At 38.1% G+C, this 12,674-nt stretch overlaps 1 protein-coding gene across 1 annotated transcript in view; it reads right to left on the bottom strand.

Annotated features, from left to right (window-relative positions):
• Positions 1-10,835, bottom strand: part of ATP8B4 (ATPase phospholipid transporting 8B4 (putative)) — a 191,173-nt gene extending 180,338 nt beyond the window's left edge. The window contains exons 1-5 of the mRNA XM_043554514.1: positions 10,725-10,835; positions 10,557-10,676; positions 10,036-10,227; positions 4,446-4,559; positions 1,490-1,588 (exon numbers count right to left, since the gene is read on the bottom strand). Coding sequence (XP_043410449.1) covers positions 1,490-1,588; positions 4,446-4,559; positions 10,036-10,227; positions 10,557-10,676; positions 10,725-10,835 — 636 coding nt within the window. The remainder of the gene's footprint in view (positions 1-1,489; positions 1,589-4,445; positions 4,560-10,035; positions 10,228-10,556; positions 10,677-10,724) is intronic.
• Positions 10,836-12,674: the final 1,839 nt, after the last annotated feature.

Raw genomic sequence — 12,674 nt, 5'->3', positions numbered from 1 at the left:
GATTGGCTTTCTTCTGTACCTTGTACACTGGCCAGGAAGACAATTCTTTACAATGAGCTTCAAAGTACTTTGAACAATGGCAACCTTATAGGAATGAATAAATTCCAAGCTGACCACTTTTAAGTGACATGATTCATTAGTATGAACAGGTCCTGTGTGTTAGTTAAAAATCCTGCCTCAAAGGTTACAGTCACAATGTTAACCATGAAATACATGAGGCACTTCACTAAAAATGAAGAGAGTCAGGGTTGCCTGGGTGGCTCAGTCAATTAAGCACATGCAGAACCTGCTTGGGATTCTCTCTCTCTCCCTCTCTCTGCCCCTCCCCTGCTCATGCCCTTTCTCTCTCTCTCTCAAAAACAAATAAATAATTCTTAAAAAAAAAAAAAAGAGAGAGAGTCATATCTTATATATAGTACAGATACATGGTATACAAAGACACACCCCTTAGCACAGAGTGGTATGAATAAGGGTTCAAAAGCCACACTGCCCCAGGTAGACTGTAAGTTAAACCCTAGAACAACCACCATATAAGCCTATAAAGCTAATAATAAAGATAAGAAGAAATCACAAAAATAATCTAAAAGAGGAAAAATGGAACAAAGAATCAATGAGGCATAAAGAAAACAGTAGCAAGATAATAGATTTAAGTCTAATCACATTAAATATAAATGGGTTAAACATTCCAATTAAGAGATTTTCAGATTGCATAAAAAATCATTACCTAACTATATGCTATCTACAAGACACTCACTTTAAAGACATATATAAGTTAAAAACAGACAACAGGAAATATGGGTATGAGTTCACAGGAGAGGCCTAGACTAGGAATAAAAATATGTAAGTCATTGGCATATAGACAGTTATTAAGGCTAGCGCACATACAATCACCGAGGGTGAGAATATAACTTCTCTAAATTTAGAACATTTGGCTTCCTTGAGACTGTTTTTAAATCTTTGAATTTGAATTACCTCCCTTGGCTTATGCAGACTTCAAAAGTCTCTACTGCTTTATATTTCACTATTTACATTAGTTGCCTGACTTTTGAAGTGATTTGACTTTGCAACTCCTGGTATAATGAGCAGAGGATGTGAGAGCACCAAATATCTACCAATTCTCAAAACTTAGAGAAAGACATGTAAGATAAATAATACTTCACTGGGTAGAAGGATGTTTGTGTTCTAATTCTGATCTTACCATTAATTGCCTGTCTGATCATTAACATATCACTGGTTCTTTAGAAACCTTGGTTTCCTTATCTGTAAAATGAGGGAGTAAGTCTAATTTTTCAAGTCCTCTTGCTTTTAACTTAAACAGGCTATGGTTCTATGACATCTGTATTAGTCACTGAACAAATAGCAAAAGAGTTTTATGTAATATTAAGCAGAAGAGCTCCATTCAAAAATTTCAAATAGATCTCTATTTTTTATTTCTGGGAGGTCACAATTGAAATTGAGAACTCAAGAATGCTCAAAAGTAAATACTCACATAGTCATCTGTGGCATCTTTGACAGCTGTCATAGTTATCACCAGGACCAAAGGCACCATGGTGGTAAACCAGGTCAAGGAAGAGATTTCTGGAATCAGCTGAAACAAACATTTCAAATAGTTTAGGGATTTTAAGTTAGAAAATACATCTTCCAAATTTTGTCATTATATCTGACACACAGAAAGTAGTAAGATTATACTCAGTTATTTGTACAAATGTAGAATAACTTTCAATAATTTAAGTACTTTCATTAACTTATAAGACACACGGAAGTATCACTGAATGACTTTTCAGACTACTTGACAAAAAATAAAATTTTTATAGCAAGTTGAGAAGCTTCTTGAAATCCTTCAGATAATGATCTTTCCCCAGTATGACAAATGTCACTTCTCTATTCTCAGCTTCTCATCTCAACTTTTAACAAGTTTTTACTAACTTCTCACCAATTCCAAAAGAGATTCTTTGAGCCATCTACCCTGCACCAAGCAAGTACTTTTCATAAATTATGTCATTTGACATTCAGAAAAGTTCACTGAGTTAGATTATGTACCAGAGTTGTTTTGCACATACCCACAGAATTTGTATTCCATGTAAATAGCACCTCCAAGGTACAACATAGAATACATTGTGAATAATTCCCTAGAGTCAGGAAATGCAGCAGTCCTAAGTATCATTTTCCCATCTTATAAATAAGTATCTGAGAGGTCACCCAACTGGGCCAAGAACATACACTGCTAAAATTTGAACTTTCATCTATTGGCCTCCAAAGCCTTGTACCTATACTTCCAAAGCCACCCACATGACAGAGACATAGTGACAGTTCACATGACTCTCTTAGAAAGAGTTTTCAAATGGGGTTCAGTATGGAAGTGCTTAAGAGTCATAAGATAGGAAAAGAGTGGATATGGTCATTGTATGGAGATCAGGCCCCAACAAAAACAGCTCTAAATTAAATCAATTTTATACAATAGCTTCCACATAAAATTTTTTAAAAAGGAAAAAAAAACAACTCAAAAGCCTCTGTGATACCAATAAAAACATCAGCCTGAGTGGCAGAAAAGCTAGATTGTAATCCTAATTCTATCACTGACTCATTGTAAAAGCTTTACACATCACTTAACCTTTCTGGGTCTCATTTCTTGATCAAAAAAAAAACAGAAGGCTGGACTAAATCATCCCAAAGGCTCCTTCCAGACATAAAATTCTGTGAGCAAGAGCCTTTGACTATACATAAGAAAGCCATTAGAGCAATGAGCTCAAAAGTCTGGAATGATGTAAAGAGTTATATAAAGAAACCAAAAGCAAATTCATGGGGGGCAACAAAAGAAATCTTGGATTCCAAAGTCTTTTCAGTAAACTGTGAGGTATACGTTCACTCTGGAGTTTTTGTTGTTGTTTTGTTTTGTTGTACCTATTCAGCATTCAGTTCTTCTCAAGTATACCTTAGGGTACTATCTCATTCCCCCTCTTCCACTTTCAGTCCATACAATGTTGGCAGACTCATTCCATTCTGGCTCCACATTTTGGCACGTGATCTAGAGCAAGTCAACCATTGCTACAAATTCTTAAGCCGCCATGATTTATTTATGGATAGTGATGTAACTCAGCATAGTCCAGTGAGAGCTAATCCCAAGATTTGCTGAAACAACCAAAAAAAATGATTCATTATCTTTCTCTCTCCGTCTCCCTATCTCTCTTTCACGTTGGAGTTGGAGCCAGGAGAATAAAAGTCTAAAGCTTTCAGAGACCACCTGGTAGAGAGGGCCTGCCTGAAAGTAAAGCCAACATGGAGGAAAGAAAAGTCACATCTTGGGGCACCTGGGTTGCTCAGTCAGTTAAGCAGCTGACCTCAGGCTCAGGTCATGATCTCTCAGTTTGTGAGTTGGAGCCTGCATTGGGTTCTGTGCTGACAGCCCAGAACCTGGAACCTGCTTTGGATTTTGTGTCTCTCTCTCTCTCTTCTCCCCAACTTGTGTGCTCGCGCTCTTTCAATCTCTCTCTCAAAATTAAATAAACATTAAAAAAAAATTTTTTTAAGAAGAGTCACATCCTACTGAAATAGTCTGCCCATGTATCCAGTCGTACACAAAATGAGAAATATTCCTAAATATATTCCTATTTTGCTTAAACGAATTTAGGTTTCTGCCACTTACAGCCAAAGGTCCTTAATATAGTTATTCAATTAAGTAAAAATAGTACTCAAAGTTATTAATCTTGACTGCACACATCCTACCCATCTTTTTACCTCCTAAAATTAACACAGAGCCCAGCACATTCTGAATGTACCACTTTGGTCTGATTAAATTACTCTAAAATAAATACTAGGTAAATAACTGGCTATCATGAACTGTTTATATGTATGTGTATTGTTTGATTTATGCCTTCTTTTCTTTGCTAAAATATCAGTAAAAGCTAAAATTTTCTTTAAGCCCAAGTTTTAGTCAGCTGAGAGGAACAAGAAAGTTTATTAACTACCAATTAACCTCTCAAAGTTGCAAAAAATAGTCACTCTACAGTGAGACAAGATATATTTTACACACACACACACAAATAGGTTATTGTTCTTAGATGCAAATGAAATTTTCCCAGTTAGCTTCCACTGACTACTACTCAGCTAGACTGCCTCAACTCTGATAACACCCATACTGTCAACACAAGACGGAGATAAAGAAAGGAGGAAGGCGATGGACAGTAATTATTAGGCTCTGGTGTGGTTCAAATAAAGTGCAAGGCTGCATTCTAAAATGACCTCAGTGTTTAACATGATGAATGTACTAGTTTTTACCCATTCCTGACCCTCCCACATTTGTAAAGAGAAACAGCAATAATAACATTCAAAATCTGATAAGAAGGGTTTTACCTAATCATGAACATTTAGCTAAGTGAATTAATTTTTTCAAATTATATGAATACTCCTAACAAACTGATGATTAAGATATACAACCTAAACATTACCTGTAAAATCAGAAGGAAAAGGAAATAGGCATTTGCCACTCTTTGGAACTGTTCAAATAAATTAATTGGCAAAAAGGTAAGAATGTTGTACTTGGATGTGTGGATACAATTATCCTGAAAAAAAAAAATAGCATCATGTTAGATAGGGGCAAGGCATTGCTCATTTATCAGAAATAGCTCTAAAACTTACAAGGATGAACATGAATTATGCCAGAATGAGACACATAAACCAATCACTGAGAAAATTTTAAGTTCTATGTGGCCCAAGGTGTTCATTTTTCCCAAAATGACACTCTCCTGATATAGTTGAAATTACTGTCCAATGCCATAAAATAAACCATGACTTAAAAATGAATCAAGTACGAGTCTGCCTCTGAAATTTTTTACTCTTACATATTCATTCATTTGGCAAATATTGCTTGAGCACCTACTGTATGCAACACTGAGCTTGTACTTAGAGCTGTGAAGTCTGAATAAACTTTAGAGATCATCTGGTCCACTTTCCCATTCTTTAGATAATTCTGACAAGGGGAATCCTAGTCAGCTCTTTAAAAGTCTTCTGTGATGGAAAACTGACCACCTCACGAAGCAGCCTCTTTTTATTTCAGGACTGGAATTGCTAGAAAGGTCTTTATTATGAGAAACCCAAATCTGCCTCTCTGTAACTTTTTACCATGTGCCAAATTCCATCCCCCAGGTCCCCCAGACAAAGTCTAAGCCCTTTAAATGTTGGAAACCTTCAAATATTTGAAGACCACTCCTAGGATTCCCCAAATCATCTTTACTCTGATCCAGACAGTCTCAAACCCCTCAGCCATTCCATGACTTATTTTATCGGCATCTCTTCCTGAACAGTTTCTTCTAGATCTATCCCAGCCTCTCTGCATCTCTCTTAAAACATGTCGCCCAAAACCAAACACAACCAATCCAAGTACAAGTAGAAACTTTGATGTTCTGTGTTCTGGAATATCGTATTAACATGCCTTAAAATTTCATCAGCATTTTGGCAGTTGTAGCTCACTGTTTATTCATTGAGTTTTTATGAACTAAAATATGTAGATCATTTCTTCATAAATCGCTATGAAATCAGATAGTCCCTTCCTAAACATTTACCATTGATATTCTCAAATATTGACATCTTTGATATATTCCTATTATACTAATCTAATGAAAAAAATAATTTTAAATATACTATCAAACTATTAAATATTCCTCCTAGCTTTGTGTCATCAAAAAATTTCAGGGGCACCTGGGTGGCTCAGTCAGTTAAGCAGCCAACTTCGCTCAGGTCATGATCTTGCTCTTCGTGAGTTCCAACCCCACATCAGGCTCTGTGCTGACAGCTTAGAGACTAAGGCCTGCTTTGGATTCTGTGTCTCCCTCTCTCTCTCTCTGCTCCTCCCCCACTTTACAGTCTGTCTCCATCTCTCTCTCAAAAATAAACAAACATTAAAAAGAATTAAAACAATTTCAATTTTTAGCTATTCTTCCAAAGCTGTATGGACTAATACACTATAATTTTTTTTAACATTTATTTATTATTAAGAGACAGAAAATGAGTAGGGAAGGGGCAAAGAGAGGAGGAGACACAGAATCGGAAGCAGGCTCCAGGCTCTGACCTGTCAGCACAGAGTCCAATACGGGGCTCGAACCCACGAACCATGAGATCATGATCTGAGCCAAAGTCGGAGGCTCAACTGACTGAGCCACCCAGATACCCCTAGACTAACACATTATAAAGGACAAGACTAAAGACTCCCCCCCCAAAAACAAAAAAAAACCCACAGACACAGAAAAACATTTTTAATTAAAAAAAATAAGCTTTTTCATCCACTTGTATTTTAAAACTCAGCCTGTGTGACTGGTTTTAAGCCAAACTACACTGGCTCCTAGTAATCGCTGCTACCTGTTTAAAGAAAATATGGTCCCCTGTTAAATAGCCATTTTGCAAATTTACCAGAAATCAGTGTGTCTAGCTCTGTGCAAGAAGCTGTGGGAGAGTAAGAGAGGTGCCAAGCGGAGAATTCCCAGCTTAGTTGGTCTGATGCACAGTCATGTCCTGCAAACTCTTCCGTAAGCTGATGATGACTATTTTGCAGTGAGCTATCAACTCAAGGTGTGGGCTGGAAGAAAGGCTGTGAGAGCTGCTAATCACCTAACAGGTTTCTGAGGAAGGGACTTGGAGAAAAGAATAGGGAGGAGGAAAGCTAAGGAGAAAAAGCAGTTAACAAAAAAAAATCACATATACTTAATGTTTTATATTTTCTTCTAAGTTGAAACTAAAATGAGGTTAAGTCTGTATCTTGTAAAAGGACAGATGGAACATCTGCTGGGAAGCTCAAAACCATGACAGGAATTATAAAGAAAATCTTCTACAAAACTGAATTCCACATAGGTAAAAAGACAATTGTGTGGGATAAAGTGATAATGCCAAATGGGGACTGTGACGATTTTCTTCTATTTGTTTAACTTGACATATAGCAATGATTGTGTTGTTCTTCTGGCTCTGTTGTGACTTAGTCACAGATGATGCAAACCCTCACAGCTATGATTGGGAACAAAGAACCAGTGCTCCCCCTCCTGGAGGATCTCTGGACACATTTACCTTTCTTTTTCAATCAAAAGGGAAAAAGTGGTTCTATTTCTACTGCTTGTCCAAGGATGTAGGTATTGATAAGACCTTAAATATTCAGTCACTTCACTGATCAACCTATTGGCTTACAGTCAAATTTTACTACAATTCATGCCATTATATAGCACAGAAGATCTTTACCTCTATCCTCTTAGCACGACTTTTCCACCACGGACCACTAGAAACATCCCAATACAGAAGCAAGGAGGAAGAAGAGGAAAACAAGAAAAAAGGAATACATCTGGAGAATCCATATAGAATCTTTAGTGCTGGTTGAAACCAGGATGGAAGTCATGGGTTTAGTTTGTTAACCAGGTGGGCTAGTTAACTGACTCCAAGATGTCATAGGCAATCCTGGACCACAGGAGGCCTCCCATGTAGTGGGAAAGGTTCTACCCCTAGAGGAATATCAGAGAACATCAGTTCTCTATAGGAAGCTTGCTTCCAAGAGGAAGAGGACAGAGCTGAGATGGGAAGGCCCAGAGAACCCTGCAAGATTGACACATTGAATAAGTAACTCCACCACAGAGTGAGTAAAGGGGTGGAGAGAAAAGTGTTGCCACAGTAGAGATCCCTCCACCAGGAAGACAACACCAGGATGAGGGGGGGAAAAAACATCACTCCTCTAAAATATATTAACACAAAGGCCCTGAAGTAGGCAAAAGATGGCTCACTTGGGGGTCTAAAAAGGGGACTATGAGGCTGTACTAAAGAGGTCAGCACAAACTAAGGCTAGAGAGAGAAGTTCCCTGAAATACATACTAAGAATTTGGTGTTTATCATAAAGACTAAAATTTTAAGTGAAGAGGGAACTACTGAATGGCTTTAAACAAAGGAGTAACCTGAAGAACTTCTAATTTTAAAAGATCACAGTAGCTAGAGTGGAGAACAAGTTGGAAATGACACAAGAATAGATGAGAGAAGACCATGAGAAGGTTTTTTAATTAGTCCAGGTGAGAGATGATGGGTGGCTTAAAACAGAGGGTGACAAAAAAGGTTGACAATGAATAATAATAATATAAAAGAGCAGCTGGTATTTATCAAGCTCTTCCTATGTATACTATTCCAAAAACTTTAAATTTTACAGCTTATTTTATCTTCACAAAACCTTTATGCAATAGGTACTATTATCCTTACTCTATAGAAGAGGAATCCCAGGCTTGGAGAGATTAAGTAATATGTATAAGCAAGGTTATATAACAGATAAGTGATGGAACCAGGATTTGAACCCAGGTACTCTGCTTCTAGAGCCTACTCCTCAGCAGTGTACTTCCCCAATTCAGGGCAAAGCAGATCTCTCTTCTGCTTTCAGATCAATCATCCCCTGCTCTCGCCTCCACTCTGAATTTCGGTCTGCTGCCACTTTCTTACCAAGGAAAATAACACTGTATATCTACCTTTTCCTCTTGAGTCAACCCCTGCTGTAGGAGCTCTGGTTATCTACTGCCTGATGTATGATTACAGTTTCCCATGTTCTCTTTCAGACCCCCTCAAGAGTGATTCTCTTGGTCCCTGACAAAGTTCAATGCAAGTAAATAGTATAAATAACCACTCTTTTTGTTTAGCTTTCTGACAGAAGCAGCATTGGCCAAAGTCCTTTACATTTTCACATTAACTATTTGGTACAGGAAAAAGTAAAGTAAAAATGATAAATTCTTCAGAGGTGGAACATCAAACTCAATATTAGCAAAATGAGAGGCATTATTTTTTATAATGAGATTTTATTGTGTAATCGTATTGCTTAAGAAAACAAAGCAAATAGAGAGTAACAAACACTGCTAAATTAGTAAACAGAGCATTTGGGAAGTTTACTTAAATTCTTCCACTGGAAATATGGAGCTAATAAGATTTCTCACCTACATATTTATAGGACTATTGTGGAGATTAAGTGAGATCATAGATGTGAAAGCATTTTTGAGTTTTACTTTGAAAGAATTATACAAATATAAGATTTCTGTGAAGGGTCCCCAAATAATCCAAATGGTTTTAGAAAATTCAATGCCATAGTAACAACCAACTCCAGAGTCTTCATGGCTTAAAATAATAAAGGTTTATTTCTTGCTCGTGCTACTTATTCAACATGAGCCAGCAGGGAGACCGTTTCATCATAGTTACTCACAATGGACCAGCCACCATCTCAGACACTTGCAATTACAGTTCCAGAGGGAAAGAGAATGCTCTGAAGGGTTTCTTACCTATAAATTTATGCTTCATCCCAAAGGCTCAAACTCATTGATCAGAACAAGTCACCATATGCCCAAAAGGCAGAAAGCCAGAAACACTTATGGACACCACAACCAGAAATGGAAACTAAGCCTAATATTTGGGGAATGTGGGACACATCAGCCATAAAAATCAAATATCAAAAAACAAACTTAGTGCTACAAATCCAGTCTTATTTTAATGCTAGGTGTAACAGACATTTGACTATTTTTCCCTTCCCCTGAGCTAACGGTGCTGCAAATTTCTTAGTCTTGTGGTCAGGATAGATTCAGTTCTCATCGATAACTCCAGGGTCAAACCCAGAATAGCTTAAACCAAATACATGGCCCATCTTCCTAATTACAATCTTGAGTTCAGGGATTAGCACGTGAACCATGTCAATTCTGGGAATTTGCTAGAATTGTTGGCTTTCTCTTTCCTACTGAATTCCAACCTGGAAGCAAAGAGCCCTAAGAATCACTGACAGCATCTTGGGACCCTGAGTGGGGAGGCTGCCAGAAATAAAATCTACACTGAAGATTCAGGGCCAAGAAATGCAGAGAAAGAAACTAGACCAAGCCTCTCCTGAGGCTAGCTTGCCCTATTTCAGGACTTCTCAGTTTTTTATCTATTCACTTATTTTATTACCTAAGTCACTTTCACTTAATTTCTCTTTTACGCCCAATCAACCAAATACCAGTTAAGAACATTAATACTATATACAAGATCAGTTTACATTTTTATATAATAGTGTACTTTCATCTCTATATTTGCCTTAAGGAATGAGTCACAGAAGGCCAAGCCAAAATGCATCTGGTGGTTGTCCCAGGACGTTGCCTGTGTCTGTGATCCCACAGGCCAAACCCCAGGAGCTTTCGCAATGAGCACCACAGTTTCAGCCCTCTCAGATATTCCCACATTTGATGAAACATTGTTATGTCGTGACAGCTGTAAAAAGTAACAGTCAAGGAGCTTGGAGGGGGGGGGGGGTGGGAAGAGCTTAACATTCTTGCCATAAGAGGAGGCAGAGAAAGATGGTACAATATTCACTTCAGAAGGAGAAACAGTCCTGACTCTTAAAGAGACATTATCTCTAAACCATAAAATAAAACCCAAAATGTGATGGCGTACACAGGACACTTGCATAAAAAAGGAAGTGGCCTAAGCACATTTGCACCACTCAGGAAATATGTGACACACCCTTGGTTATGCAAAGGTCCCAAAAGAACTCACACACGGGGCACATAAGCCTGGAGATGGGGTGTGTGGTGCCTCACCAACCCCAGGCAGAACCACAACTCCTCAGTGTTAGTCAAACGGTACCCAGTGAGGAGCGTATAGCCCTCAAGGTTGGGAGGCAGGACAAGATGATAGTGCTCCTCTGTGAACACTGCTGACTGCGGGTCAAGGCACAGAAGAGGCCTTACAGACAGCCATCAATAAACCGCACTGTCATCACCACCACCACCATCTTCATAACGTTCCTCTGAGCCTGGGATCCCCAAGAGGAATAAGGCATTGGTGGGGAGGGCACATTGTCCCCAGCATTCCTTCATTCATACGACCAAGGGCCTTTCATGTGACAGGCACTGTCATTGAGCCAGGACTGCTGATATGAATAGACAAAGTCCCAACCTTCCCGGAGGAAGTTTGCATTCTAGTCATGGGAAGAGAGGCAGGAATACACAGACAAACTTGTACACTGATGACACAGTTAAAGAAAATGATCAATGCTATGAAGTGAGTAACAATACAGGAACACCTTGCCTACCAAGACTCCCTTAGGAAGCCTGCACATTTGACATTTCAGGTTAAGGCAACTTCAGGATTATCCTGTCTGATGAGACCACTGGGGCATCTGTCCTCCAAGGGACACCCAACAGTCCTTCAGGCTATTAAAAAAAATAGTAACTTCTGTGTATGTTTTAACAAAGAAATTTAAAGTTGTGGTTATTAATGTTTAATGTACAGATCATCTTAACTCTTTATATACACAAACATACATACTTACATTTATATATATATAATGTAATATGTATATATATATGTCTGTATATATATATATATGTGATGTAAGTATATATGGATATATACATACAAACACAAGGTAAATATACGTATATTGGGAAGGTTTTCTTTTTTTCTAGCTAGGTATTTGATCTGAGCAACATATTTAGATCTACTTTTTTTTAATAAAGTATAGTTGACACACAATGTTAAATTAGTCTCAGGTGTACAACATAGTGATTTGACAATCCCATACATTACTCAATGTTCGCCATGAATAAGTGTAATCATACATTATTACAGTATTATTACCTATATTCCCAAATGCTGTATCTCTGCAACTTACTTACCTTATAACTTACAGTTTGTACTTCTTAAGCCTCTTTACCTATTTCCACCATCCTACCATTACCCTCCCATCTGGCAACCACCAGCTTGTTCTCTGTATTTAGAAGTCTGGTGCTGGTTTTTGTTTGTTCATTTGTTTTGTTTTTTACATTCCACATCTAAGTTTTATTTGTCTTCCTCTGACTTATCTGACTTAATATAATAATACCCTCTAGGTCCATCCTGTTGTTGCAAATGCCAAGACCTCATTCTTTTTGAAGGCTGACTAGTATTTCATCATCTTTATCCATTCATCTATCAATAGGCACAGGACGGTCTTATTTTTGTAAGTAGGGAACATGCTCAAAAAGTTTGAAAACTGTTAGACTAAACACTGTTATAATCAGGGAAAATGAGTGTGGCCCATGTGTCACCAAGAAGTGGATGCAAAATGAAGAAAGTATGACTTTGTGTGTAATGATGTCTCTGTTTCATGCAAGGACACCAGCTAACATGTAGTGTCTCCCTACACAGGCTAAGCACTGTGCCAAGCACTGTACATACATCATCTCAGATAATCTCCAAAAAATTTAATGAGCTGTTGCGACTTCAGCACCATTTTACAGAAGAAGAAACTGAGGCCTAGAGCAATTACAAGGGCTGCCCATAAAAGCTCTTTTGTAGAGTCATGTGTTCTCCCAAATGGTATGTTTTTCCTGGGAAATTAGTCAGAAACAAGCAATATCTGGACTCCCTCTTGATTAATAAATCCACTAACCTTCCTATAATATTCTTTGGTAAAGAAAAGAACCTCTCAAAACTGAGACAGTGGAAGGTGCACATGAATTCAACCACCTAGAGCAATCACTCTCAGTCCCTTCAACTCAGGGACAGCATCATCAGGCTTGTCTAGGGAGCTCCATTTCCCCTCTAGACTTCACAAACATAGACAGTGGCTAGGCAAGCTTTCAGGCCTCAGTCTCCCCCCAGAGCAAATCTGCCTGGCAGTATCATAAACCTTGTTTTCTTTTCTACCCTCAGAATTTAATGTAGTGTTCCAG

The sequence above is a fragment of the Prionailurus bengalensis genome, chromosome B3 (assembly GCF_016509475.1).
Source record: "Prionailurus bengalensis isolate Pbe53 chromosome B3, Fcat_Pben_1.1_paternal_pri, whole genome shotgun sequence".
Classification (NCBI taxonomy): domain Eukaryota; kingdom Metazoa; phylum Chordata; class Mammalia; order Carnivora; family Felidae; genus Prionailurus; species Prionailurus bengalensis.
Note: the sequence above shows the minus strand (reverse complement) of the source record. Positions and strands in the feature narration are given on the sequence as shown.